This window comes from Pelophylax lessonae (genome assembly GCF_965119305.1).
Source record: "Pelophylax lessonae genome assembly, chromosome: 2".
NCBI classification, from domain to species: domain Eukaryota; kingdom Metazoa; phylum Chordata; class Amphibia; order Anura; family Ranidae; genus Pelophylax; species Pelophylax lessonae.
Window position 1 is genome coordinate 74,306,988 of NC_138769.1, and position 26,163 is coordinate 74,333,150.

Here is a 26,163-nt window from a genome sequence, read left to right on the forward strand (position 1 = left end):
CGTACACAAGTTGATCGATTGATCAACTTGGTACATTCAGCCTGCCCCATAACAGTTCGGATCTCGGACGGTTCTTTCTGAACCGGCCGAGATTTAAACCGTGTATGGCCTGCCTAACTTTCACTATCTTTAAAATCACAATAAAATTGCTCTATCGTCTCTGCCGCTGGGGAAGATGACGAAGGGAACATCGTCATTCGGAAAGCGCCGCAATAAGACGCACACTCTGTGCCGTCGCTGTGGGTCTAAAGCCTACCATTTACAGAAGTCTACCTGTGGCAAGTGTGGATACCCAGCTAAGCGCAAGAGAAAGTACAACTGGAGTGCCAAGGCCAAGAGACGCAACACCACCGGCACCGGCCACATGAGACATCTGAAGGTTGTGTACCGCAGGTTCAGGAATGGATTCCGTGAAGGTACCACACCTAAACCCAAGAGAGCCGCAGTTGCAGCTTCCAGCTCCTCTTAAGAACTAATATTTGTACAAAAAATAAAAGTGGTCAAAATCACAATAAAATTATTTTTTTTCAGTCATATGCTATTCTTATCTGAGGTACCCTCAAAGGTTTGTGTTGAGTAGCTGCCTTCAAAACAATGAGGACTATTATATCAAGCAAAACTCAACAGTGAGTTACAACATGCTTAACCATTGCTCTTGTCACTTACAATGGTTATGGTTTAACACAAACTATCAGTACTAGAATGGTAATATTGCACAAGAATTAGCAGTTTTGGTGGGGTAATTGGGTGCAGAGTGTCCTCACTGTTAAGGCAACTATCTGGAGGAAATACATTTTCTCTTTTTTTTTTTTTTTTTTATCTTCAGCAAAACATTGTCTTTCTGCTTGCCACCTAATGTGGCAACAATATCGCTTATGAGGTTCAGAAAAATGAAACATCATCCTCTGTCATCCTCATACTAGGGGCTACACATAGCATCATTAAAAATAATTGCTACATCTGTAATGAAAATATGTTATCCCAGCTGCATATGTCATCCCCTTGAGCCTGTAAGGTAAACTTTGGTACAAGATGGCCTTTAAATTGATCCAAATGTTTCATTAATTTGTAGAGCTCAAAAATAACACCCATGATGTTGCATATGTTTCGTATATAAAATGATGAAGTACTTATATTCCAGATATACATATTTTGAGGCCAAACTACAGAGAGGTAATGATAAGAAGGGAGATGTGGGCTAAGGTACAGATGTGCACATTACATTTTCATCTATGTGTCTTGAGCCTAACAATAACTATTTCCTTAATCATAACAATTATTTTGTTTGTTTCTGACCTAAATAACCCTTGGGTCATGTATGGGCCATGCAAGACATCCACAGCCAACAGGTCTGTGCTCAGATACTAAATGGACAGCATCGAACATGTGGTCACGAGAGGCATATGAAAGTAATGAGTATACTGTTTCATGTGGCTACTGCTCCATTAGTAACTTAAAGCATTTCAAAAGTTCATCAGCTCATTGTCCATGTCTGTAAACAATATGTTAGCTGTGTGAGAAAGAGTAAAATTGTTTTTACTCACATACTCACTTTGTGACCCATGGCACTGGGTTCACTAATGTGTACTGAAGATGCAAGGGCTGACCAAAATATAATCCCTTATCTGAAAACATCAAGGACACCTGCCTTTACATTCACATGAACTTTGATGGCATCCCAGTCTTAGTCCGTAGGGTTCAATATTGAGTTGGCCCACCCTTTGCAGCTATAACAGCTTTAAATCTTCAGGGAAGGCTGTCCACAAGGTTTAGGAGTGTGTCTTTGGGAATGTTCAACAATTCTTCCAGAAGCGCATTTGTGAGGTCAAGCACTGATGTTGGACAGGAAAGCCTGGCTCGCAGTCTCCACTCTAATTCATTCTAAAAGTGTTCTATTGGGTTGAGGTTAGGACTCTGTGCAGGCCAGTCAATTTCCTCCACCCCAAACTCACTCATTCATGTGTTTATGGACTTTGCTTTGTGCACTGGTGCGCAGTCATGTTGTAACAGGAAGGGGCCGTCCCCAAGCTGTTCCCACAAAGTTGGGAGCATGAAATTGTCCAAAGTATCTTGGTATACTGATGCCTTAGGAGTTCCCTTCACCAAGCCCAACCCCTGAAAAACAACCCACCCCACAGCATAATCCCCCCTCAGCCAAAGCTGCAAAGCGTGCACTAACTCAGTATTGAACCCTACGGACTAAGACTGGGATACCATTAAAAGTTCATGTGTGTGTAAAGAAAGCGTCCCAATACTTTTGACAATATAGTGTAGAACTGAACAGATTTCTCAAGAAGCACCACAAAATACAACCAGTTTGTCTCAGCTCAGCTGATTTGAAAATTTGGTATAGATAATAAACAACCCATGGCTTCTGCATTACATTGAAAGGATAACTGTACTTTTAGAAGAATGTGATTCAAATGTCCATCATTCCCTCAAATCTTGTACTTACCTGTCACAAACCTACCCAGATCTTCATTGTACAACCCTCTAGGGGCCAAACAGTTGCTTCTCCAACAGTCTCCAGTGGATACAATAGAATGAGCATTCATTCTTTGTGCAAATGGTAGACAACATTTCTGTGAAAGGATAGCCTAGCTGCTGTGGCTCCCAACGGACTTCACAGAGAAGACCTCAGAGAACTGATAAGCATTGGTTTTGGGAAGAGTGTTGGGTGCAAGGATGCATTAGGGTTATCTTTTAATTATACCTAAACCTAATTAAAACCTAATTCTCATATAAGCTTTTGGCTGGTAATTGGCTGTCATTTAAAAAAATATTTTGAACCTTTTTAAATCTTTAGCTTTTGCTAAAATAATGTCTGTTGATCCAGCTATAAAAGTCCTTGTTTGAGCACTTTCTGCTCCTTCATTGTCACACTGTCACATGCACCCCACAAGTGGCTGTAGCAACACACATTGTTCAGGCATGGTCCACTGTTGTCACCATCAGTGAGCTGGTCCTTACTGCTGAGCAATGATGTGCAGCTGATGATGGAGCAAGTGCATGTAGACAGGAAGTTGCTGAAATAAGCTGCAGTGGGATGCATATCATCAAACAAACTGCTTGTTAGGATAACAGCTGCCTTACATACTTATATAAATTAGATATCCGGGGATCAATAACAAAAAGGTGAAAATGGCATTTTATAGGGGAAAAAAAGCATAACAATTATTTATGATAAACAGTGCTTTAGAAAAGCAAATGTTAAGGTTTATATCTGCTTTAATGAGATGTAAATCAGTGTATATTGTAACTCTGTAAGTAGACATTTTTCATGGATAACAGTTTCACTTTCCAAATCTCAAGACAGAGGACATCTTTGAATGCTGGAGAGACTTACAGCAATAACAAGGAGGAGTTGGGTGTACCGTATTTAGCTGGTTAAGCTGGAGCAGGCCTAAAAGCAAATTATGAAGTTTGTAATACAATTCACTCCAACTGCAGAAAGTATAAACTATCCTGATGTTGCTTTAAAAGGAACAAATATTATAATGAAATTATCTCAGGTAATTCAGGTATTATTTTCTAAGCACGCAATATAATCATAAAATAGGATACAATATCGGGGGAAAATGACAAAATGACAAATATTTTTTCCAGCTTTTCGCTGTTTGAGGCACAACAAGGTCAGTCATGCCATAAAATGTAAATAATTTCAATTATATTCTTTTCTGCAGAACACCATAAATAAAGTCTATCCTTTTGTTCCACAATCGTAAAAGCAATAAACAAATTGACATTAAACTTAACTTAGCAGAGCATATTGGAAATTGTATGTATTAGAATGTATTTCTTTATGGATCATTATATATTGGCCACGGTGATTATAAAACAAGAATCGTAAAAAGTCGGTAAACCATTACAATTTCTATTTGCCTTTTTATAATTATCAATTCAAAAAGAAATATGAGTCATACATTAATGTCATCCTTGGCCTTTTTTATAGAGTTAATATAAATGTCTATTTGATAAATTTCTTAAAGTAAAACTTCAATTTTTAACTACATTTAAATAATCATACTCCAACAAAGAGGATAAAAAAAGAAAATATAAAGCAATAAGGGGAGAATAAAAAAGAGAAACCTTTAACCCAGGGGATAAAAAAATAAATAAAAAATTCACCACAATAAATCCCTGTCGCTTAGTATATGGTAGGTGAAAGTTGCTGGCCACTTACCACCCTAGGACTCCAAATGGGAACAAACTGTGCCAGGGTGGAGACCAGCAACCTCATCAGAGCGATTACTCCTATATCAACACTAGTTTTATAGAGTTATTAATTATGTGGTAACCAGAGTAAATGACCAATATATGTCAGGATAGGAAGTGACATTTATAAAATACAATAAGTAGGATCACAATAAAAGACCAGTAGAGCTCTTTGGGTGTTTCAGCCTTGGCTCCAAGAATTTTAGGAAAGAGGAAAATGTAAATTCTTTAAGATGTAGGAGTTGCACATTTAGTCATTGTATTACCTCCTCTAAGATAGGGGTTGAGGGGGATTTCCAAAGGCTTGTGATAAGTATTCTACAGAATAGTTATGAATGCGTACAGAATGTGAGCTATCACTATTCTGTATGGATTAGGATAGGTATCAATGCCAATGTTAAGTAGAGCCATTTCTGGAAAGAGTATAGTTTTCTGCCTTGTAACCTCTTCAATTAGGGTGGCTACTCTCTTCCAGAATGGCTTGATGAATACACATTTTGACAATATATGCTATATACACAGCCTCCAGCATAAATTAGAGGAAGCAAGGAAGATCTTTTGCAGTCTATAAGGAATCAGGTACTATTTGTGGTAATTCTTTTTAAAAACATACCAATGGTCGATACAAGCAGTGGCTTGGAAGCTTATATATATAGCCTACTCCATTGCTCTAAAGTAAAGGTTTTTGCTAGTTCCCTTTCCCAGCTTAGCATATCCTGTTCTTTCGTTTTATCTATACTAATGGTCAGAGCGTAGTAAAAAAAAGAAATACCAAGTGTATTATTTGGGATTTTCCCCAAGATAGCTCCATATTGATTTACTACCATTCATTCAGGGAAAGTGCTGAATTTGGTATATCCTATAGATGTCTTGGGGTCAGGGGATCTGTTTAACATTGGCTAAGAAATGTAAACCTCCTGTTAACCAATCTTTTGCTAAAAAATATTCCAACATTTCTTTAGTTCACTTTAAAGACTAAAATTATGGCCATTAGCAATTATCACCATACCTTTTTAAAATATTGTGCAAAAAACTCTAGATATGATAGTTAAAGTGGGGCAAGCATCCAATATGCTTTTTTCTTGTTAGGAGAATGCATGCTTAGTAATGTGTACTGTAACTTGGATGCATTCATTAGCTCTCAAAGGGATCCCAATACTCCCTCTAACAAAGGAGTTGATTTACTAAAGACAGATAGGATGTTTACCGTGCAGGGAAAATGTCACTTTGTAAGGGAATTTTCCCTTAGCTTAGTGAATAAGCTGAAGATTTGCTTTCATCTTCAAAATACTTGGCTTTATTATTTTGAAAACTATATTTTAAGGTAAAGTAGAGGCGAGAAAAAAACACTTGTAGACTCATCCACTAATTTTCTTTCTATTTCCTTATGGTTTGCATAATGAGAGGTGGTGGTGGTGGGGGGGGGGGGGGTGGAGGATGGGAGAGGCCCTTTCTTTGCCTAAATGGTTTGTACTAAAAAGTGTACCCCTTTGTCATCCCAGGAATTTGAGAGGTGTGGCTATAGAAACAAGCATGTGTAGATCTCTAGTATGCACGGAACAGAAAGCCAGCTTGTATGGACTGAGAATATCTGACAAATACTGATGCTGGAATATTTAATATGATTCTAATATGCCACAATCCTAATGATTCTCTAAACTCAATTTGTGTTTTTTTTTTGTTAAAATGCACTGCAATCTTGCTAAAAAGCAGATTAAACCCAACAGTTTATTATGTCAGCGGGAGGCTCTAAGTGCTGTACACAACATAGCCAAATTATCCCAAGAAATAGCCTTTCACCTGCGTAATTCATTCCTTGTCCTGGCAGGCATGTATTCATTCTGGCATTGTGCATTTCAACAAATACATCCATTACTGTATGCTACTGGAGGGGGAATTCAATGAAAAGACGCTCATTTTCATTTGCGCCTCTGGAAATACCTCAATTAATGTATTAGTCCATTTGAAGTTGCTGGATCTGATGTGCAGATTGGAATATGAGGCGTGTTTGTATGTTCCATAGATCATGATTAGCATAATGCCATTACAGATGCTGATAAAAAAACCTTAGACAAGAAAGGATTTTGAAATATTGATGTTGCTAATGAAAAAAATGTAATTTTAGTTGATTTTGTTTACAATTTACTTTGGGCAAAAATACAAAATAAACTCTTATCTTTTAGACAGTGAAGATTCACACTACACCAGTTTTTCTCAACCAGTGTTCCATGGAATCATTGGGTACCTTTAGAGGTTGCTAGGAGTTTCTTCAGCAGTGAGCAGTAATGAACTGATCTCCTGAGTGGTGACGCCCACACAGTGTTGACACCAACACCTCTGACTCTTTCCACTGACCACTTGTACAAGGAATCCCTCTTTTTGGTGAACAATAAAATGGTATGGCTAATGTACTATAAGCTATAATATTCTTAGCAGGGGTTCCTGAGACCTGAGTAATATTTCAAGGGTTCCTCCAGGTTCAAAAAGGTTGAGAATGAGAGCAGCTGCATTAGACATGGGGGTTGATTTACAAAAAATGGAAATTGCAAAATCTGGTGCAGCTGTGCATGGTAGCCAATCAGCTTCTAACTTCAGCTTGTTCAATAAAGCTTTCACAAAAATAAACCTGGAAGCTGACTGGTTTTTATGAAAGGCTGCACAGTGCTGGGCAGGCATATACAGAGGGGGCTCAAGGTAATAATTTAGCTACTGTATGTGGCTTGCATTGAGTGGGGTAAAGCAGATTTAAGAGAAAACTCCACTAAAAAGTTTAGTTTATTATTAACATGTTAAAGCTTATATAAGATTTGATTGAATGTGTATAGACCTAGTATCTGCATACAAGCAGGAAATCTAAAAAATCCATACTTTTGCTTGGAGCTACTAAACTACAAATGATCTTTCAGTTTTTTTGCTAGTCACCAGCCTTTAAACTATCCCAGACTAGTAATATTTTTTTTTTTAACTATTAATAATTAGTTAATGTGTTTAAACATTGAAAACTTAGAAAATAATATCAATTACCATTGGACTATTCATCTGTTTCCTTGTAGATTAATTTACTTAACAACATATATTAGACAGAATTGTAGTTTTGTGTTATTTGAAAACATAGTATTTGCCTTGTCATTCCCATCTGTATTTTTGGAATCTGTTTTATTTTGAAATCCTGAACGTCAACTAACACAAAATGATTACCAATATAATTTATTGTTTTAAAACTACCTGATGTTATTTTTTAAAACATGAAAGAAATCCCTACCTGCAAGGTAAGCAATTAATACTTACTGTACCTGTCCTGCTGCCCACACCAGCAAATTTCACTGAGATGTTTTCTCAAAAATAGTCTGCATTCTACCCTTCCTAGTGTCCCCTGCTGAGCTCTGAGGCTTCCTCTGCCAAATCCCTATGTTACTGCAGGAGAGAGGACACTGAGGGTAAGAACCACAACACACAGCAGGGGAAGAGACTCTTAGAAGTGTGTGAATGCTTAGGATCTTCTCTTCAGCTCAGTGGTGTCTCGGGTCACAAGCACCAGGACAGGTAATAATAACTGGAAGGCTTTTATTTCATGTTTGTAGAAAAAGATAGAGTGTTTTTTATCAAAGGCAAATATACTGTTTGCTTTGCAAAGCAATTTACCCTTAGCTTAGCAATTTACCCTTTGTGAAGCATACCCAATCACGTGGAAGAAAAATATAAATAAATGTTTTTTGACTGCACATCATTGAATGATGATAGTTATCAGAGTTGTACCTCATTTGCTAGGCTAAAGGAAAATTCCCATGCAAAGTGAACATCCTAATTGCTTTAAGTAAATTAACCCCAGAGTCACTCTAACAACTTTGGTTCTACTATGTTGCTTGATCATTTTTTCTATGGACAGCTTTGCCAATAGAGATTCACAAATTGAGATACAATAGTAGTACACACTGGAATACTACACTGGACCACATGCTGGAATATAATGCTCTCTTCAGATGAGATATCTCTGCTAGGGTTTAAATTTTTTCCCTACCATAGTAGTAATTAATAACATTCACCTGGATTTGTCAACACCCTCCCGCCCCCCCCCCCACTGCAAAATTTGTCACTTTTTTTGGGGGGGGGGGAGCGGGTACCTGGTTTTGACAAGTACCCGCTCCCACTTCCTGGTAAGATCACCGCACATCGATCTTCGTCCTTTCAGGCCCCTTCCCCCCCCCCGACTGCCTTCTGGTACCTGTGTGGGTCCCAGAAGACGATGGTACCTTTCAGAAAACACAGCACAACTCGCGCATGTGCAGTAGGAAACCAGCTGTGAAGACTAAAGGCTTCACTGCTGGTTTCTCTTACTTGCAATGATGGCGCCTGCACCCAAAGCCGATGGACAAATCAGCTTGGGGTGTCAACATCACGGGATCCCTGGACAGGTAAGTGTCCGTATATTAAAAATCAGCAGTTACAATATTTGTAGCTGCTGACTTTAATTTTTTTCTTAGTACAGGCTAGAACTCTGCTTTAAAGACATTTCACCACTTATTGAAGTGCCTTCACCAGTGGTATTAGGCATCAGATGAGTTACCATACAGCTGAATATTTCTCAATATACAGTAATATGTTTACTGCTTTTGGTACATTTTCCCACCATAAGTTGACAGCTAACCAGCAGTAAAAGAGCAAGGTTTTTATACCACTGTAAAGAAGTGCCCCTTTTATGGCCCTTGATTGCCATTTTGAAAGAATTATGTATAGATCCAGGCATAGTCAAATGATATGCAAGCATAGCAAAGAAAAGTATGTGCACTAGAAATGAAGAGGAACAAGAAGAGGACAACAGGTCATCTACTTGCTTATGACTTTCTGGTGGTAACACAAAATGAAGAGATATTTTTCTGTCTATTTACAAAATAAACTCCATTCACTCCTATGAAGATATCATTGGGAAGCATCTTACATAGCCTTCCTTAGGAATGAATATGGATTCTTTTGTAAACAACAACTCAGACAGAAGACTTCTGTAGCTCTTAATGGGCATCACTGTGAAGATCTCAGATGAAAAAGGATAGGTATATGAAATTAAAGCTGAACTTCAGAGAATTTATTTGGTTTTAAATTAGGTGGAGAAGTAACTTAAATGTGTATTTGCTTTGTGTTGATATTATTGACCACACTAGGGAGATCCACCTCACATTTTAACGTGAGGACAGGAAATAAGGAATGGGGGATTACTGGGAAAATAAAGTACAGGGGCAAAATAGCCTCACGAGTTCTAATCTTTCCCCACATTTTTCAATTTATGTCTTCTCTAGGGAGATGTTCCTTCACATATCTGATGTCACAAGAGTGAAGGGAAAGAAAAGCTCCTCATTTGTCAGGCAGAAGTAAAAAACCTAACCAGGTTCTGACCGTACTAAAAAAAATAAATAAATGTGGCTTTAAAAATTATCGTAAAATTAATTTTACAATAACTCAATTGGATTCTATCTGAAAATGTATTGTAGTTTCCATTTAGAGTTTATTTTTTCCTACTATACTCTGAGGTAAGTTTGTACAGCTGAGAATAGCTGAAAGGTAAATCGACAAGCCAGCATATTTTTAAAAAAAAAGCAGAAACACAATTTTTCATTGCAGAGTGCCACATCCTTGACATTAGTTAAGAAAAGCTTTGAAATATGATAATATGAAGCTGAAGTATTTTATTTCTTTCAAGTCTGTTGCGAACAAGCAGCACAGATTTGATTCAAAGTGGAAGAAAAATAAACTCAGAGCCAAATCAGCGCACGGTTGCGTTCCACAATTTCCATGGTTTGGGGATTTAAACAGGACAGGTACTTGAATAACCATGTACAGCAGAATTTGAATTAAAAGCGCCAACAACAAAGAGGTAACTTTTACCTCCAGCAACTCGAATTTAATTGAAAAATAACCACTTGCATGGAGAGACAGGTCCAAACAATCGCCTTGAAATTAGCATGTCATACGTGCTCCAGAATAAACTGCTTACAGCAACACAAAACGGATGGGGAGAGAACAAGCTGTTTTGGTGAAAGCTTACATTTCCAAGCTTTTAGATGGAGAGTCACGCTGTGATAAATGGCCGTGGTTGCACATTTCTGATCAGGCATGGAGGAAATGGAATGAAGTACTTTCTGTGAAGATACAATAAGCTAGAGATTACTAGGCCTTATGTATAAAAGCATGAGCAAAGAAAAAGGTCATGGATGATTAATGAATACTGTATCAGGCAAACAAAATTAAGCTGTTACCCTTAGTAACCAACCAGACATAAAAATTGTTGTACTCAAACATTCTGTTCTCAGATCTCCCTGACATCCAGAATCTTTCAATGACTGGAAGGGCCACTGTCCTGTTAAGGAGGGGTTTGTCACAAAAGGAGCAACCCTTTCTGACACATATGCAAGTTCAGGTGGCATAAATAGGTGGATTTAACCCTCCATTCTCATTACTGCTAAGCCCCACATAATTTCATTGTAGTATTCCAGCATGTTCAAAATACTGCTTTAATATACAGTATATTGGTCACTAGTATACTGCTACCTTACTGGGGCAATGATTTCACAGGGTAAATGGGAATACCTCAATATAACCCCTTTTAGCTTTTGTAGTGGCAAATAAAACTGAAAACCTTGGTGAATAACACTTTAACTGAGCGAAGGTCAAGATTGTGGAGTGAGGGGCAAATGCTTTTGGATAGAGAACATGCTTGCATAATATGAAGGCTGCATTTGATCTGGTAAAGGAATCATAAGACTCCTTAAACAGTTCCTTAAACAGATTGGCCGAAAGAGTACAAGTCCCAATTTGAGCAAATGAATCCAATAATCCCTTAAAATAGCTAAAGCTTGCTTAGGTTCTGCAGACCATTACAAGACAATCCTTCTGTATTCAATAGCTCCTACATGTTGTCCAAAGCAGCCAATCATCAGGTTTTTCTATATTTTATTCTACACTTTTCTAGAAAATGATACATATCAAAATGTAATCTATACTATAGCTTTTTTAAACTTTATAGGTAACAAAAGATCACTCCGAAGTATGAAAAGAACACTCAGAATTACACTGAAACAGCCTCCTGGCTGTTGTGTCAAGCAGCCAAAATTACTTCAAGAGGCTTTTTATGTTAGGGTCAAACATGGGGGATACAGGTGGCCTGACAGATGTGTAACTTTTTTTCCACTCTTTGCCAAAATAAAAAAAAGATTTGGCGGTGGTTCCTTTTTAAGTAGATATCACTCGAGGGAAACTAATCAGACCTAAATAATTTAGGTAAGTAACAACACTGCCAAAGTGCAAGTACCATTTTTAGTATCCAAATCAATTTCTGTATTTCTGTGCCCCTTTCAAACGACTTTGTTTCCTTGGTCCTTTTTCTATAAATAGAGTCTCAACTTCTGCCCAAGCTGAGACAAAGCCCCATCCTTCCAAGTGCAAAGGCCCACTTCTTTCATTCAACTGTAAAGAGGCAAAAATGTTAATGTGCAGTTGAGGCTTTGGTATTTCTCAGTTATATTAGAGATGTTGGGGCCTATTAACAAAATAGACAAAGCTTCATCTAAACTTGGACAACAGTCACCGGCCCAAGAGATTTTCAAAGAGAACACAGGTACCACAAGATGCCTGAACTTCAGCACAGTTACAACCTTAGAAATGTTTAATGCCAAGTTATGTTCACTCTAACAATCAATGGCACAGTGGGTATTTTATTGACTGCGTTCATTTTGAATAGCACAGGTCATTCTACATGGTTGTAGCATTCAGGCTATTAAAGCCCAGCCCTAGATGACAAGCTTTACATTATATCTGAGGAACTTCTTTATTTGGATGTAGCAGTTCATTACCTGTCACATGAAAAAGCTCAGGCTGGGTTAGGCATGCCTCATACATAGATCTGACAGCTTGTTGCGCATTCTTGTGTTATTTTGAAGTGCATTAAGTGTCAGAACAGTTCTTAGATCTCAGCGAGAGGATCTTGTTGAATCCTGCAGTTTCCGCATTTATGACACTGATTAACGGAATTCACAGTCAGAACTACAGCATGAACCAGATGCTAATTAGACCTTAGATTTGTTGTTGATCATTGTTTATTAATACTTACTTACTATAAAATACACTACTTTCTTTTTTGTACTTCTTCTGAAATGAAAGAATATTTTAAAATAATCCACTGTAAAATCTGGCAGCCAGCCAGCTCTGTTGATCAAATAGGAAATGACAAAAGTACAGCATACTGTGTCTCTCTGATATTATAGCCTGAGATCCTAATAGGAGTCCATGCTGCTTAATAAATAATGTCAGCTGTATTCTCTCTCCCTCCTGATCTGGGTTCTTTCATGTACAATACGTGAACTGTCTTCCTATCTGTGTCTGATTAGCTCTGGACGGGGAAAATTTGTGCGGTCATTAACATCTTGCAAAACTTGAAGAGCATTTAGTGATTACTGCAACTGCAGGAAATGAAGACTCATTGAAAAACCAGTTCTGTTTATATTACATATTAGTGATATTCCTTGTAAGATTTTTGCTAATTAGCCAGTCATATTTTATCAAGAAAGGAAATGATGGAATCAAATAATATCATGAAATGACAGTTACAGCAGCTTAATTCAGATAATTTTCTTTGATTTTAAAGTGTAACTACAGTCCAAACTTTTTCGTTAGTTGTGGATAAAGTAGAGAAGAATTTTTTTTTATGTGTTTATGTTTTTATTACTGTTTGTCCCTGTTGTGTTGATTTACTCTCACTGTGAAAAAAAAAAAAAAATAAGTTTGAAATTAAAATTTTTACAACTGTCAGCAGTTTTGCAGCCATCTAGAAGAGTGGATGGGAAATGCTCCCACCTATTTCTGGGTGAAAACAATCAAAAGTGGAATTTTTTACTCCAATTTCTTTTTCCATCTCCAGAATAGGAAATAAGGGGGAAATCTTCTCAGTGCGAACACAGCCATATAAACCTGAAATATGTTTTAATTTTTTCCAACTTTATGCCAAACAAAAAAAAATAAAGTTGGATGCACTTTAGGCACATCTCACTGTCCTGCTCCTACATTCCATTTTTTTAGTGATATTTAGTGATAATATTGAATGTAAAACATAACATTTTCAGCTATCTGAAATGATGATTAGAGTAGAACTTGTTCTTTTGCTTTTCTTAACTAGAAAAAGACAACCTTATGTCAATAGTTTTATCAATGCAATAAACAAACAAAAAATACCTCCTCTGCAAGGAACAGCTATATGTATTTGCTCATCCCGTATGCATACTCTACTACCAGCTTTGCATTGCAAAAGGCATTGTAAGAGGAGAAGCAGTTCTTTGTTCATATAAAAAAAGGTAAAGAAAATGTAGCTTTTCCAAAAAGTTTCCATTATGAGCACATTTTGAAAGATAAGCTCTAATCCAGGAGTATTGGGCATCAATACTTTATTGGGTAAATAGTGGTCAAACCCACTTGCTTGTATCTACTTCCTAGCATCATAATGAGGAAATAGAGTAGTATCAATAATTCTAAACTCTAAGCACATATAAAATACACAATGCTGCTCTACAACATTAACCTGTGAGCAGTATAATGTGGAGCGCAAACTATAAGTTTGTTTTTATTCAACCTAGCAGGCTGAATGAAAAAAAAAAAAATGTACAGATCGCTGTACTAACACAATCAATGTTAGTGCAGTGATCACCCCCGCTAAGCTATTGTGTTCTTCCAGGGGAACTACCCCCCCCCCCCCCACCAGAACACACTGAGCAGCACTGATGCTGTTTTTCCAGAATACCCATTCCACCTGTAGGACAGGCTAATTTACACACTGGCTGAATGTTGGCCAGTTTTTGTTCAACCAGCAGATACTGGTTAATATTCCTCCCATGTGTACCACCCTTAAGTACCTGAATTTGACCTTGTATCAGCCTCTTGTACTCCCTGTAGAGCAAAGATGAAGTGTGAGTGGAAGAAGGCCTAGCACAGTGACCTTTCACCTTTCCTTTCTTCAGTTTATACAATACACAAACATTTAGCCAATGCCCTATTTAATCCTTGAGGGGACAGAGGCAGATCCTCCCACACCTGATTGCTGAATCCACTTTTCCGACAGGAATAACAATGTCAGACTCAACAGGCCTGAGTACCTCCAGTTGTAACAGACACCCTGTTGTAAATAGCTCAGCTGGGGGGGAATGGCCAAAACCCATTCCTGAGTGACTGGTTATTGGTATGACTCTAAACCTCCAGTACATGTCATAACTCATGAAATAATAACAGCACAGCCATAGTAAGGACATATATACCCTCCTCAGTTAATTTGTAGTGTTTCAAGTCCAAACACCCCTATCGTAGACGTTGTGGAGAACCACTGCCAAAAATAATCCATTAGCATTGATGGCAGCAAAAAAGCCCCAAGCATTCATGGTCAGTGGCTGGCTGACAAAACACACCCTCCAGAATTGACGGTCAGAAGCTGGCTTGAAGAATAACCCCCAGCATTGGTGGTCAGTTGTTGGCTTTAAAAATACCCCCACCCTTCCAGCATTGGTGTTCAGTAGTTGGCTAAAACAATAAACCTCCTAATTTTTGGTGTTCAGTAGCTGGCTGTAGTGCATTTCATATACAACTATATAGATCAGACCAAAATGAGGAACAATAGAGTAGGAAAGAGGGACAGAGGGACTTTGTTCCAAATCAGAGACAGTCCCTCAAAATCAGGGACAGTTGGTAGCTATGCTGGTGCACCCTGTAGGTGATAGTACCAAGTGTTGTCCATACCCACAATGTGTGCAGTAAGTGGACAGTGGGCCCCAAACCCCTTGGGGCCTGTGTTCACAGAATGCACAGCATGCACAGAACACATTATGGAAATGTCAGTGTATTAAAAAAAAGCTTGTTTTCTTACTTTATCTTTAACAGGCTATTCATTTTCATCTTTTTTTTTCTTGTTGCATTAAAATAGCCAGTTGGAGCATAGGAATTCTATAAACTTCAAGCTCAGATTATCAATAGTACATGCAAAAGAGATTTAATTCCATCTAAAATTGGAAACCACAGAGGGGAGAGGTGGGAAAACACTTAATCTAGGAGAATGTAGATTGAGTGGGCTTAGCACAATTGCAACATTTGCTTGCTATCATTAGTAGTTTGCTAACTGATTTCCCCTGAATTGCAGTTTAAAGAATGGGCAAGGATGCTCACATGCTCAAGAGTAGAGCCAGCTGTTCTTTTTCCTCTGTTAGCCTTTGTATGGTTAAGTGGTTGGAAAGTTTCCTTCTGTGTTCATTTGATTTGAAAAGGCAAAACAAGCAGGTAACAAAACAGAAGTAATTACCTTATTTTGATACTGCTGAATTCTCCCACCACAAAACAGCAATCTTGAGCGATCTTGATATTCGTTAATTTGGTTAATAAGCTCTAATGGACAAGAACAATGATCTCTGATTGAGTAGTCTGCTTATTTTGTGTTATTATATTGGCTAGGCTGGCAAAATCAGACACTATGTTACTTTTTCCTCCTTCATTTTGTTAATGCAATTAAATATTCTAAGCGATATAAATAACAAACAGACTGGACCATTGTGCCAGCAACATTTTTAAGTAATTTCCTCTGATCTGAAAATGCACATAAAAGTCAATAGTGTTTAGAGAAGAGTGATGTTGATATATTAATGCCATTAAGTGGGTCAACACTTCTTTCGTACGAGAGAAGTGATTTTTCTCAGTATCCTAATGGTTTATCTGATACGCTGCATGTTTAGGGTCATTAATGCTATGTCACCATGATTTCCCATCATTGATAAGAATGGCCGTTTATTAATCTGTTCTTATATTGCTTTTGATTTTTATTTGCATATTTTCAGTTATTACATATGTAATGTAATATATATATATATATATATATATATATATATATATATATATATATAGATAGATAGATAGATATATATAGATATACATACATATACAGTATCTCACAAATGTGAATACACCCCTCTCATTTTTGTAAATATCTTATTATATCTTTTCATTCAACACTAAAGAAATTACACTTTGCTACAATGTAAAATAGTGAGTGTACAGCTTGTATAACAGTGTAAATTTTCTGTCCCCTCAAAATAACTCAACACACAGCCATTAATGTCTAAACCACTGGCAACAAATTGAGTACTTCCCTGAGTGAAAATGTCCAAATTAGGTCCAATTAGCCATTTTCCCTCTCCAGTGTCATGTGACTTATTAGTGTTCAAGGTATTAGGTGTGAATGGGGAGCAAATGTGTTAAATTTGATGTTATCGCTCTCACTCTCTTATACTGGTCACTGGAAGTTCAACATGGCACCTCATGGCAAAGAACTCTCTAAGGATCTGAAAAAAAGAATTGTTGTTCTACACAAAGATGGTCTAGGCTATAAGAAGATTGCCAAGACCCTGAAACTGAGCAGCAGCACGGTGGCCAAGAACATACAGTGGTTTACCAGGACAGGTTCCACTCAGAACAGGCTCGCCATAGTCGACCAAAGAAGTTGAGTGCACGTGCTCAGCGTCATATCCAGAGGTTGTCTTTGGGAAATAGACATATGAGTGCTGCCAGCATTGCTGCAGAGGTTGAAGGGGTGGGGGGTCAGTCTGTCAGTGCTTCTTCTAAAGATGTTGCACAAGAAAGCCCACAGTTTGCTGAAGACAAGTAGACTAAGCACATTAATTACTGGAACCATGTCCTGTGGTCTGTTGAGACCAAGATAAACGTATTTGGTTCAGATGGTGTCAAGCATGTGTGGCGGCAACCAGGTGAGGACTCGGAGTACAAAGACAAACGTGTCTTGCCTACAGTCAAGCATGGTGGTGGAAGTGTCATGGTCTGGGGCTACATGAGTGCAGCCGGCACTGGGGAGCTACAGTTCATTGAGGGAACCATGAATGCCAACATGTACTGTGACATACTGAAGCAGAGCATGATCCCCTCCCTTCGGTGACTGGCCACATGGCAGTATTCCAACATGATAACCCCCCCAAACACAACTCCAAGAAGGCCACTGCCTTGCTAAAGAAGCTGAGGGTAAAGGTGATGGGCTGGCCAAGAATGTCTTAAGACCTAAACCCTATTGAGCATCTGTTTGTGGGCATCCTCAAACAGAAAGTGGAGGAGCGCAAGGTCTCTAACATCCACCAGCTCCGTGTTGACATCATGGAGGAGTGGAAGAGGACTCCAGTGGCAACCTGTGAAGCTCTGGTGAACTCCATGCCCAAGAGGGTTAAGGCAGTGCTGGAAAATAATGGCGGCCACACAAAATATTGACACTTTGGGCCCTATTTGGACATTTCCTCTTAGGGGTATATTCACTTTTGTTACAAGCAGTTTAGACATTAATGGCTGTATGTTTAATTTTTTTGAGGGGACAGCAAATTTACACTGTTGTACAAGCTGTACATTGTAGCAAAGTGTCATTTCTTCAGTGTTGTCACATGAAAAGATATAATAAAATATTTACAAAAATGTGAGGGGTGTACTCACTTTTGTGAGATATTGTATATATCTGTTCAACATTGAAAATATAAGGGGAACTATTGTATTTTATATCATATATAAAAGATAGCTATATTAAGAAAAAAAGGGTATTCATTTAGCAAATGAGGGCAGACCTTCAAACTGTATACAAATATGTTTGCAGCCCCAGAATTATGACTGCTGCACATACACAGTGTGTTTGGCTGCTTTTAGATATGGTCCTAAATTTTATGTACCAATTACAGTGGTATGTGAAACTTCTGGCTCCTTTCACTGTCTCTAGCTCATATGGAGCCATGTGGATTCTCAGTTAGAAAGTGAGCATTTCTGTGTTTTCCTTTTAGAAAGTCCAGTATACTGGGCAAGAAAATACTTTTTTTTTGTTTTATAAATAACTATTTAATAAAGATTGCACGTTTGACAAAAGAAAGCACAGCGGAAGTTTGTTTGGGCTATTGAGATCTGTAAGCAATGTTTTTATTCAACTAAAAGGTAAACTCAGAAACATATGAAAAGGGACCCCAATAAAAAAATATTGCTGTCTGCATATGAAAATAAACATTATCTACATGCCATATTTTAGAGTTACCTGATTAAAAAGCATAATTTTAAATGGATGTAGATGGAAAGTAGATGTGAATCCAAACTGAATGATTATAGCGTGCTAAAGCAATATGGTGTTTATTTACTATAGGCAAATAGATTGTTCACTTTCTAAGATAATTTTCCCCAGAGCTTAGTGAATGAAATGAAGCCCCATTTTTTTTCATTCTTTGGTGCATTTCAGCCTTGCTTTTCTCCTGCAGTCTCTTAACAGCAACGTATTGCCTATATGTACTCAAGCAACTGCTTTATTTCTCATGACAGATTTCCAGATGGTTTGTGTTATGTAATAAAATGGCCACTTGTAGTTTGAATCAGAAGGTTATGAGACTAGGTGACAATGAAAGGGACACAATTGACAGGGACAGAGTGTTATTGCCCTATAACAGGAAGTGCCTAAACAACCAACATACTTCCCCTTTAGGGCATGCATGGTAGTGGTAGTACTGGACAACCACTGTAGAAAACCTGCCAACCCTTAAGTTATACTAACCCACAATGCTAGTGAGTGTAATAACATCTGGTACAAGTATCTGTGTGGGGTGAATAGTTGTACTGGTGCATCTCAATTAATTTGAAAGGCTTTAAAAGAAACAAACAAGCTTTGTAAAGAGATTGAAACTTGCTAAAAAGTTATTCAATCACAATAGTACAGAGGTGAGATATTTATGCTCCAAATGAATCTTTACTTAATGCGACACAATTTAATTAATGAGCTTCTACGGGTTCTATTGATTGTGCCACTCGTTTATCATTACTTTCAACTCTCCTAACGAGATATGAGTTCCGCCAGTAATAAATTCTAAAAGCCCAGGTGTTTTTTTAGACATAGGATTTTAGTTTAACCAATGCTGCAGTAAGGACAACATTTAACCTTGCAAAATAACTGTAAGAGTTTCTCAAACACCAATGGGGCCTCTGTCTTTCAAATTAAGGTACGACTTCTCACAAAAAGTGAAATCCTGATGCCCCCCCCCCCTCCCACCAGCCTGTGATGGAGTTACAGGTTTTTTGGGGGGGTGATGGGGAAAGCGAGTATTGATCTTTATGAATACCCGATCCCACTTCTGCAATCTTGGCCTAGGTAATAATGATACCCCTGTCCCACCCCCTCCAATTTCTGCGGCTTCCTGGGGCATGTCAAATGTTCCAGGAGGCTGTAGGATCAGTCACAAAGCACAGCGTGAGCTTGCACCTGCACAGTGTGGTGCAGGCTGCGGTTCCTTGGGAAGCTATCCAATATAGCAGTGCCAGGAACCAACAATGCTAAGAAGAACCAACTAAAGGAAGACAGTGCTGGACCCCAGGCACAGGCAAGTACCAGTATTTGTAGTCACTGACTTTTAGAAAAGAAACATTTAACCAAAGTTCTTTCTGTAAGCAAATCTGGCTATATATACTATATTGTCAAGGGTTTTGGGACACCTGCCTTTGAACGTTAATGGCATCCTAGTCTTAGTCAGTAGGGTTCAATTTTGAGTTGGCCCAACCTTTGCAGCTTTAACAGCTTCAACTCTTCTTGAAAGGCTGCCCACAAGGTTTAGGAGTGTGTCTATGGAAATGTTTGACCATTCTTCCAAAAGCGCATTTGTGAGGATAGGCACTGATGTTGAACAAGAAGGCCTGGCTCGCAGTCATAGCTCTAATTCATCCCAAAGGTGTTCTATCGGGTTGAGGTCAGGACTCTGTGCAAGCCAGTCAAGTTCTTCCACTCCAAACTTGCTCATCCATGTCTTTATGGACCTTGCTTTGTGCACTAATGCATTAATTGAATCTCAGCCATTTCAGCAGGGAATGGCTGAGATTCGATCCATCTATGAGCAGTCTGGTTGTATTTAAGTCAATTCATCAATTGACTTGGTTACAACCAGCCTGCCAGATTTTTTACATGTGATTACGGCTGGCGACGGAATGAAAGAACATTGCATAATCTATGGGCTGTCTAGAAACTCTGCTGTCTTAAAGGGCTCATTCATCATTGTATTGCAGAATTGTAATAGTAATGCATGTGTATGACAACCCAATGCACCTTCCTAATTCACATTCATTTTTTAATTCAGTTGAACATTTTAGCCTTCCTATCATACCAAATAAGCCGTACAAGCTAAAGTTTCAGGTGAAATAAGGTGAAGTGCAGAGAAAATAAATTAATTTGCAGAAGATATTATAAATAGCCCTACAATATTCTATAAAATGATATCCATACATGTAGTGGAAAAGTGACAGCTGTGTTGTAAATACTTCATAAAATAGTAATTTGTTTTACTCTGTGAAATATCCTAAAATCCAAGGATAAAATCAATATAACATTTAGAAAAAAAGGCTAATGACATGGCCGACATTTGGACAATTGATCCAAATGAAAATGAACTCATAGAATTAATGATCGCTTACTACATACTTATTTCTCTTTTTGTACCAAAATCAATTTTCCAAATAATCTGAAATGACCTACAGTGAGATCCAATAAAACGTTATTGTCCCAGCATCGCTTACATTTCTACTATCCTGAGAAAATTCTTACATTATGAAGAGATTCGATTTCAAGGGTGGCTGACCCCAAACAGCCCACAAGGAAAATTACTGACTTCAGAAACTGAACATAGAAATTTTAAGAAATCTAAAAGACCCTTATCCAAGCATATGATTGTTTTAGATGGGCAAATTTGGGCAACTATTTTCTTTTCTATGTTCTAAATCAGATTAGAATATCTTTAACAGAAACTGCTGACCGGGCTGACAAAGATCTTTGGAAGGGTAAATTACCATTTGCACATTATATAGGGTTGTTTATCCTTTCCACTAATGAGTCCACCCTACTGAAGCCTCATTGATTATGCTGTAGCAATATGACCAATCCTTTGTTCAAACAGACATATTCATGCCGATATGAGAAAACTGATCAATAAACATTGCTATATTGCAGCTTCCCAATCCTTTTTTTTTTTCAGGCTTTCTCTTCTGTCACCTGGTGATTTTGCCAGTAAAACGCTTCCTGTCCTAGGGAGACAACGCTTACTCAATGCATTGTATTTATGGAAGAGCAAAGTTGGCACCCTAAAATGTAATGTGTTGAGATTAAAGATCACCCCCTCATCTCTATAGAATAGGGTGGATGTGTTCTGTGATTCACAAAGGTGAACTTTGCAGAGCTGATTACATTTTTTAACCACTTTAAGACTGGAAGGATTTGCCCCCTTAATGACCAGGCCCTATTTTGCGATTTGGCACTGGGTTACTTTAACGGACAATTGCGCGGTCGTGCGATGCTGTACCCAAATTAAATATGTCCTTTCCCCCCCACAAACAGAGCTTTCTTTTGGTGGTATTTGATCATCTGTACAATTTTTATTTTTTGAGCTATAAACAAAAAAAGAGTGACAATTTTGAAAAAAAAAAAAAACATATTTTTCATATTCTGCTATATGACATTCTCAAAATAAAATTTAAAAATCAAAATGTTTTAACATTTTAGGCCAACTTGTTTTCTGCTACATATTTTTGGTAAAAAAAATTGCAATAAGCGTATTTTGATTGGTTTTTGCAAAAGTTATCGCGTCTACTAACTACAGGAAAGATTTATGTCATTTTTATTGTTTTTTTTTTCACTAGTAATGGCGGCGAGCTGTGATTTTTTGTGGGACTGCGACATTGCGGGGCGGCCACGGAGCGCACTGGAAAAGGGTCCTGTGCATCTTTGGCCAGAAACCTGAAAGCAAGCTACTCACTAGGGGGGGAACCTCTGGGTGAGTCTAGGATGGAAAAGGACTTGGGTGTACTGGTAGACAACAGGCTTGGCAGTGGCATGCAATGCCAAGCCGCTGCAAGCAAAGCCAACAGAATACTGGGATGTATAAAAAAGGGGATTCACTCCAGAAATAAAGAGATTATTCTCCCGCTCTACAAGACTCTGGTCCGGCCACATCTGGAGTATGCTGTCAGTTTTGGGCATCGGTCCTCAGGAAGGATGTGCTGGAACTGGAAAGAGTCCAGAGAAGGGCAACAAAAATAATTAAGGGAATGGAGGTCATCAGTTATGAGGAAAGACTACAAGCACTGGACCTATTCTCTCTGGCGAAGAGACGATTGAGCGGGGATATAATATCAATGTACAAATACTGTACTGGCGACCCTAGCATAAGGAACAAACTATTCAGAGAAAGGAGATACAATAAGACACGTGGCCACTCACTAAAACTAGAGGAAAGTCGGTTTAACCTTAAAGTGCGTAAGGGGTTCTTCACTGTAAGAGCGGTAAGGATGTTGAATTCTCTTCCACAAGCAGTCGTATCAGCAAGGAGCATTGATCGTTTCAAAAAACTATTAGATGGGCACCTTAGAGACCACAACATACAGGGGTATACAATGTACGGTTAAAAACACACACACACACACACACACATCATAGGTTGAACTGGATGGACTGATGTCTTTTTTCAACCTCACAAACTATGTAACTATGTAACTATGTGACAGATCTGACCACCTAACTGACATTTTTTACACTTTTGGGGGATCAGTGACATTACTACAGTAATCAGTGCTAAAAATATGCACTGTTACTGTAATAATGCCATTGGCATGGAAGGGGTTAAGTGTGAGCCTAGGGGAGTGATTCTAACTGTGGGGGGGGGGGGCATGGTTTGTGAAATGATCACAGAGACATGCGATTCTATATAGCAGGATCAAATGAGCTCTGTGATCATCCCAGGGAGAAGGACGGTCAGTTGTGTTTACAACAGCTGACTGTACTTCTCTCTCAGCGGGGAACGATCGCGGGTGTCAGGTGGCAATTGGAGCTGCCTGACACCTGCATTGGCTTCCCCGCTGACGATCAGGGCGGGAGCGCACCGCCGGCGGCGCACGCTCGCCCCCTAGCTGCCCCCAGGCTAGCGATGTAGACCTACGTTGTTTTGCCTGTATGAGCCAGCCTGCCGCAGTAAATATACTGTAAGCAGCCTGGAAGTGGTTAAGATACACAGGTCACAAGACACCACTGGGTTTCTGACACATATTTTATAGTTTTTTCCAAAAAGATATAATGGAAATCCGAATGGAAAATTTAAGAGACGAAAAGAGAGCAAATTTAGGGTTTACATATACTTTAACAAAGCTTAAAAACACTGAATAACTCACAATTCCTTCAGTTTTGATCAAGGGGAAGGCAAAACAAAATTTCTCGTGTAAATGATACCATTTTTTTTTATTACTCAGGAGGAGAAAAAAATATTTTCTTACCCACCCAGTGCAATCATCTCAGTCGAAAAACAAATATGAGCCAGGGAAACTGTGGAGATCCTTTGGAGTGTAGAAGCTGCTTGCCCAGGAAACAGATAATTTACACCAACACCAATACCTTCAGATAACAATACCGGTATGCTAACCCTATGGGTCCAGCACTATCTATCCACCTTCCACAAAAATAGTAATCGGTCAGTCTTTAGTAATCAAGTGCTTCTAAAATGCCTTTATTGCTTTCTTTCATTTCAGATCCATGCTTTCAAGAAGTCCATAGTTTTACTGATTTAAGGGCTCATTCACACCATGGAGGTTGACCTGCCTTAATCTGCACAGATCAACGCAGGCTTATTACAAGGTCGCATAGAAAACAATTGCATTTTATGTGCACTGTTCACATTACATTGTTGTACTGAGGTGGACTGCGGCATGTTGAAAAAATAATAATTCTTTCTTCCTTTGTCCTTTTTTCCTTTGAGTAAACAGTTAACTTTCCAAATTTTTATACTGGCCTTAAATTAAGTTGAATATGTTAATAAATGTAGACGGGAACCCAAATACTAAACTCTCAAAACATTTTAATATGTTAATTACATTTCAAAAGTAAGTTTATATCTTCTTAAATCCACGAAGGTCCTTGTTCAAATACTTCCAGTTGTAGGGTGACAACACTTCTAGTTCAGACCTAACATTCTTAAAGATGATATTAGTCATCCTACTTTTCTCTTGACAGAGTCACTTTAAATCTCTTCATTACTGATCAATTTAACCACTTGTGGCCAATCACCTCATTTGCAGCACAATTAAATCAAGGTGCTACTAATGAGATTGGCCATATTAGTTAAATCTCTCAGAAAGATTTAATTGCCCATGTAGTCCAAGACTTTAATGGCAGGATTGTTGCATAATTAGCACAACTTTCTCTGTGCGTTTAACCAACCTGTCAAATCAAATACCATTTAAAAGATGAAACATCAAGTGTTTAGGATGTACAGGTGGATAGCTGCCTAGTGAAAAAAGACATTTCATTAACTTTTCCTGTTTGATATTTAGTTCTTGAAATAAAACTTTAGAGAAAAGTAAGATAACTTTAGGAAAATCATCATACTGGTACCAATCCAAGAGTCAAACTTTTTGACAGCTGCATGTCTCTTGACAGCTGCATGTCAAACAATTCTAATGCCTTAGGTCCAGCACCATCAACTTTGAACAATAGATCTCCACACAGGGTTACATTTGTTAAGCAAAACTCTCTGTAAAACCCAAAATATTGAACTCATTAGAGCTTACAATCTAAAAGTCAAGTATCAAGTGATACAAAAGGTAATAACTGCGGGGGGGGTGATCTGACGGAGAAACTAAAAGTACAGTTGTTAAGTGGAGGCAGGATAGGTTAAGCTAGACACAGAATGGTTGATAAGGTGGATGAGTCTGACAGCAGCATTCATGATGGAATGAGGGGGGATATCCTATTTAAAGGTAAGCCAATGAGGAGGGAGTTGTAGTAGTTAAGGTGAGAGAGAACCAGGGAGTGAATGAAACATTTTGTGGTGTCATTGCTTAAGAGGGCATATTTTGGAGATGTTGCGGAGTTTGAGGCAGCAAGCTTTGGATAATGATTTTATGTGGGGCCGAAAGGAGAACTCGGAGTCCAGGATTACACCAAGCACCCTGGCATGCCTGATCGGGTTAATAGTTGTGCCATCCATCCTGGGCACATAGAAGAGGAAATATTATAAGTACATTTTTGTCTTATGCCTGGAGTTCCTCTTTTATTGTTTGTTTGTTTTTTTCTTCCATTGTACAAAGTAGGGCTTTTGTTAATGTTCAAGTATTTACAAATTACAATAAGGAATCATAGACAAGCGCAAAGCCTGTGGTATAACAAAGGCAGCCTTGAAGCACAGCCTTTACTGTCTGGGCCTACTTTTTTTCTTTTTATTTTGCATTGTCTGATAATCTCTGAAAACCAATCGGTAAATTCTTCATCAGACCTGAAGAGGTGGAAAGTACAGGGGAGGCTGATATGTGTCAGAAGACTTTCAACAGCTTAAATATCATTACATTGTTTTTTTCTTTCTCTGGGAAACTCATGATTGGTGGACGAAACAAAAAGAAAGGTAGTATTGCATTTACTTATGGGGATAGCAGTTATTCCCATAACTTTAATTTTGAGGGCTGTACATAAGGCATTGGGTAGGGGTAGGGTGCTGTATTTATGCACTTCATACTCATGCTCTGCTTTTTGATTTGCAGTGCTCACAATATCTATAAGTCTACAAGTCAGCCAACTCATTGAAAGCCAGCCACTGCTGTCTCCCACTGAACAGGTGGTTGTAAAGGTAGGAAGAGTTTTACCTTAATGCACTCTTTGCATGAGAAAACATGTGAAGTATAAAAGCCACTTCAAAATTACTAACTCAAAATATGCAGACACTAAATATGCACTTATCTGTCTAATTATTTATTATTGTCTAGCAAATATAGCCAGGTTTTTTAATCTTTAGGCAGAATAGGGAATAGTAAGAATCACATTTTTTCTCGTCCATACCATATTGGGGAGGTTTCCTACAACTTCCTGTCACAAAGACACAACAGGAAATTAAAGAACAT

General features: G+C 38.3%; 2 protein-coding genes across 11 annotated transcripts in view; one reads left to right on the forward strand and one right to left on the reverse strand.

The window, feature by feature from the left end:
• The window catches only part of ROBO2 (roundabout guidance receptor 2), a 1,381,003-nt gene that overhangs the window by 986,179 nt on the left and 368,661 nt on the right, over positions 1-26,163 (reverse strand). The window lies entirely within an intron of this gene.
• LOC309547034 (large ribosomal subunit protein eL37-like) lies at positions 152-517 on the forward strand. Its single transcript, XM_082246817.1, has one exon. The coding sequence runs from the start codon at positions 176-178 to the stop codon at positions 467-469; it is 294 nt and encodes a 97-aa protein (XP_082102943.1). The 5' UTR covers positions 152-175; the 3' UTR covers positions 470-517.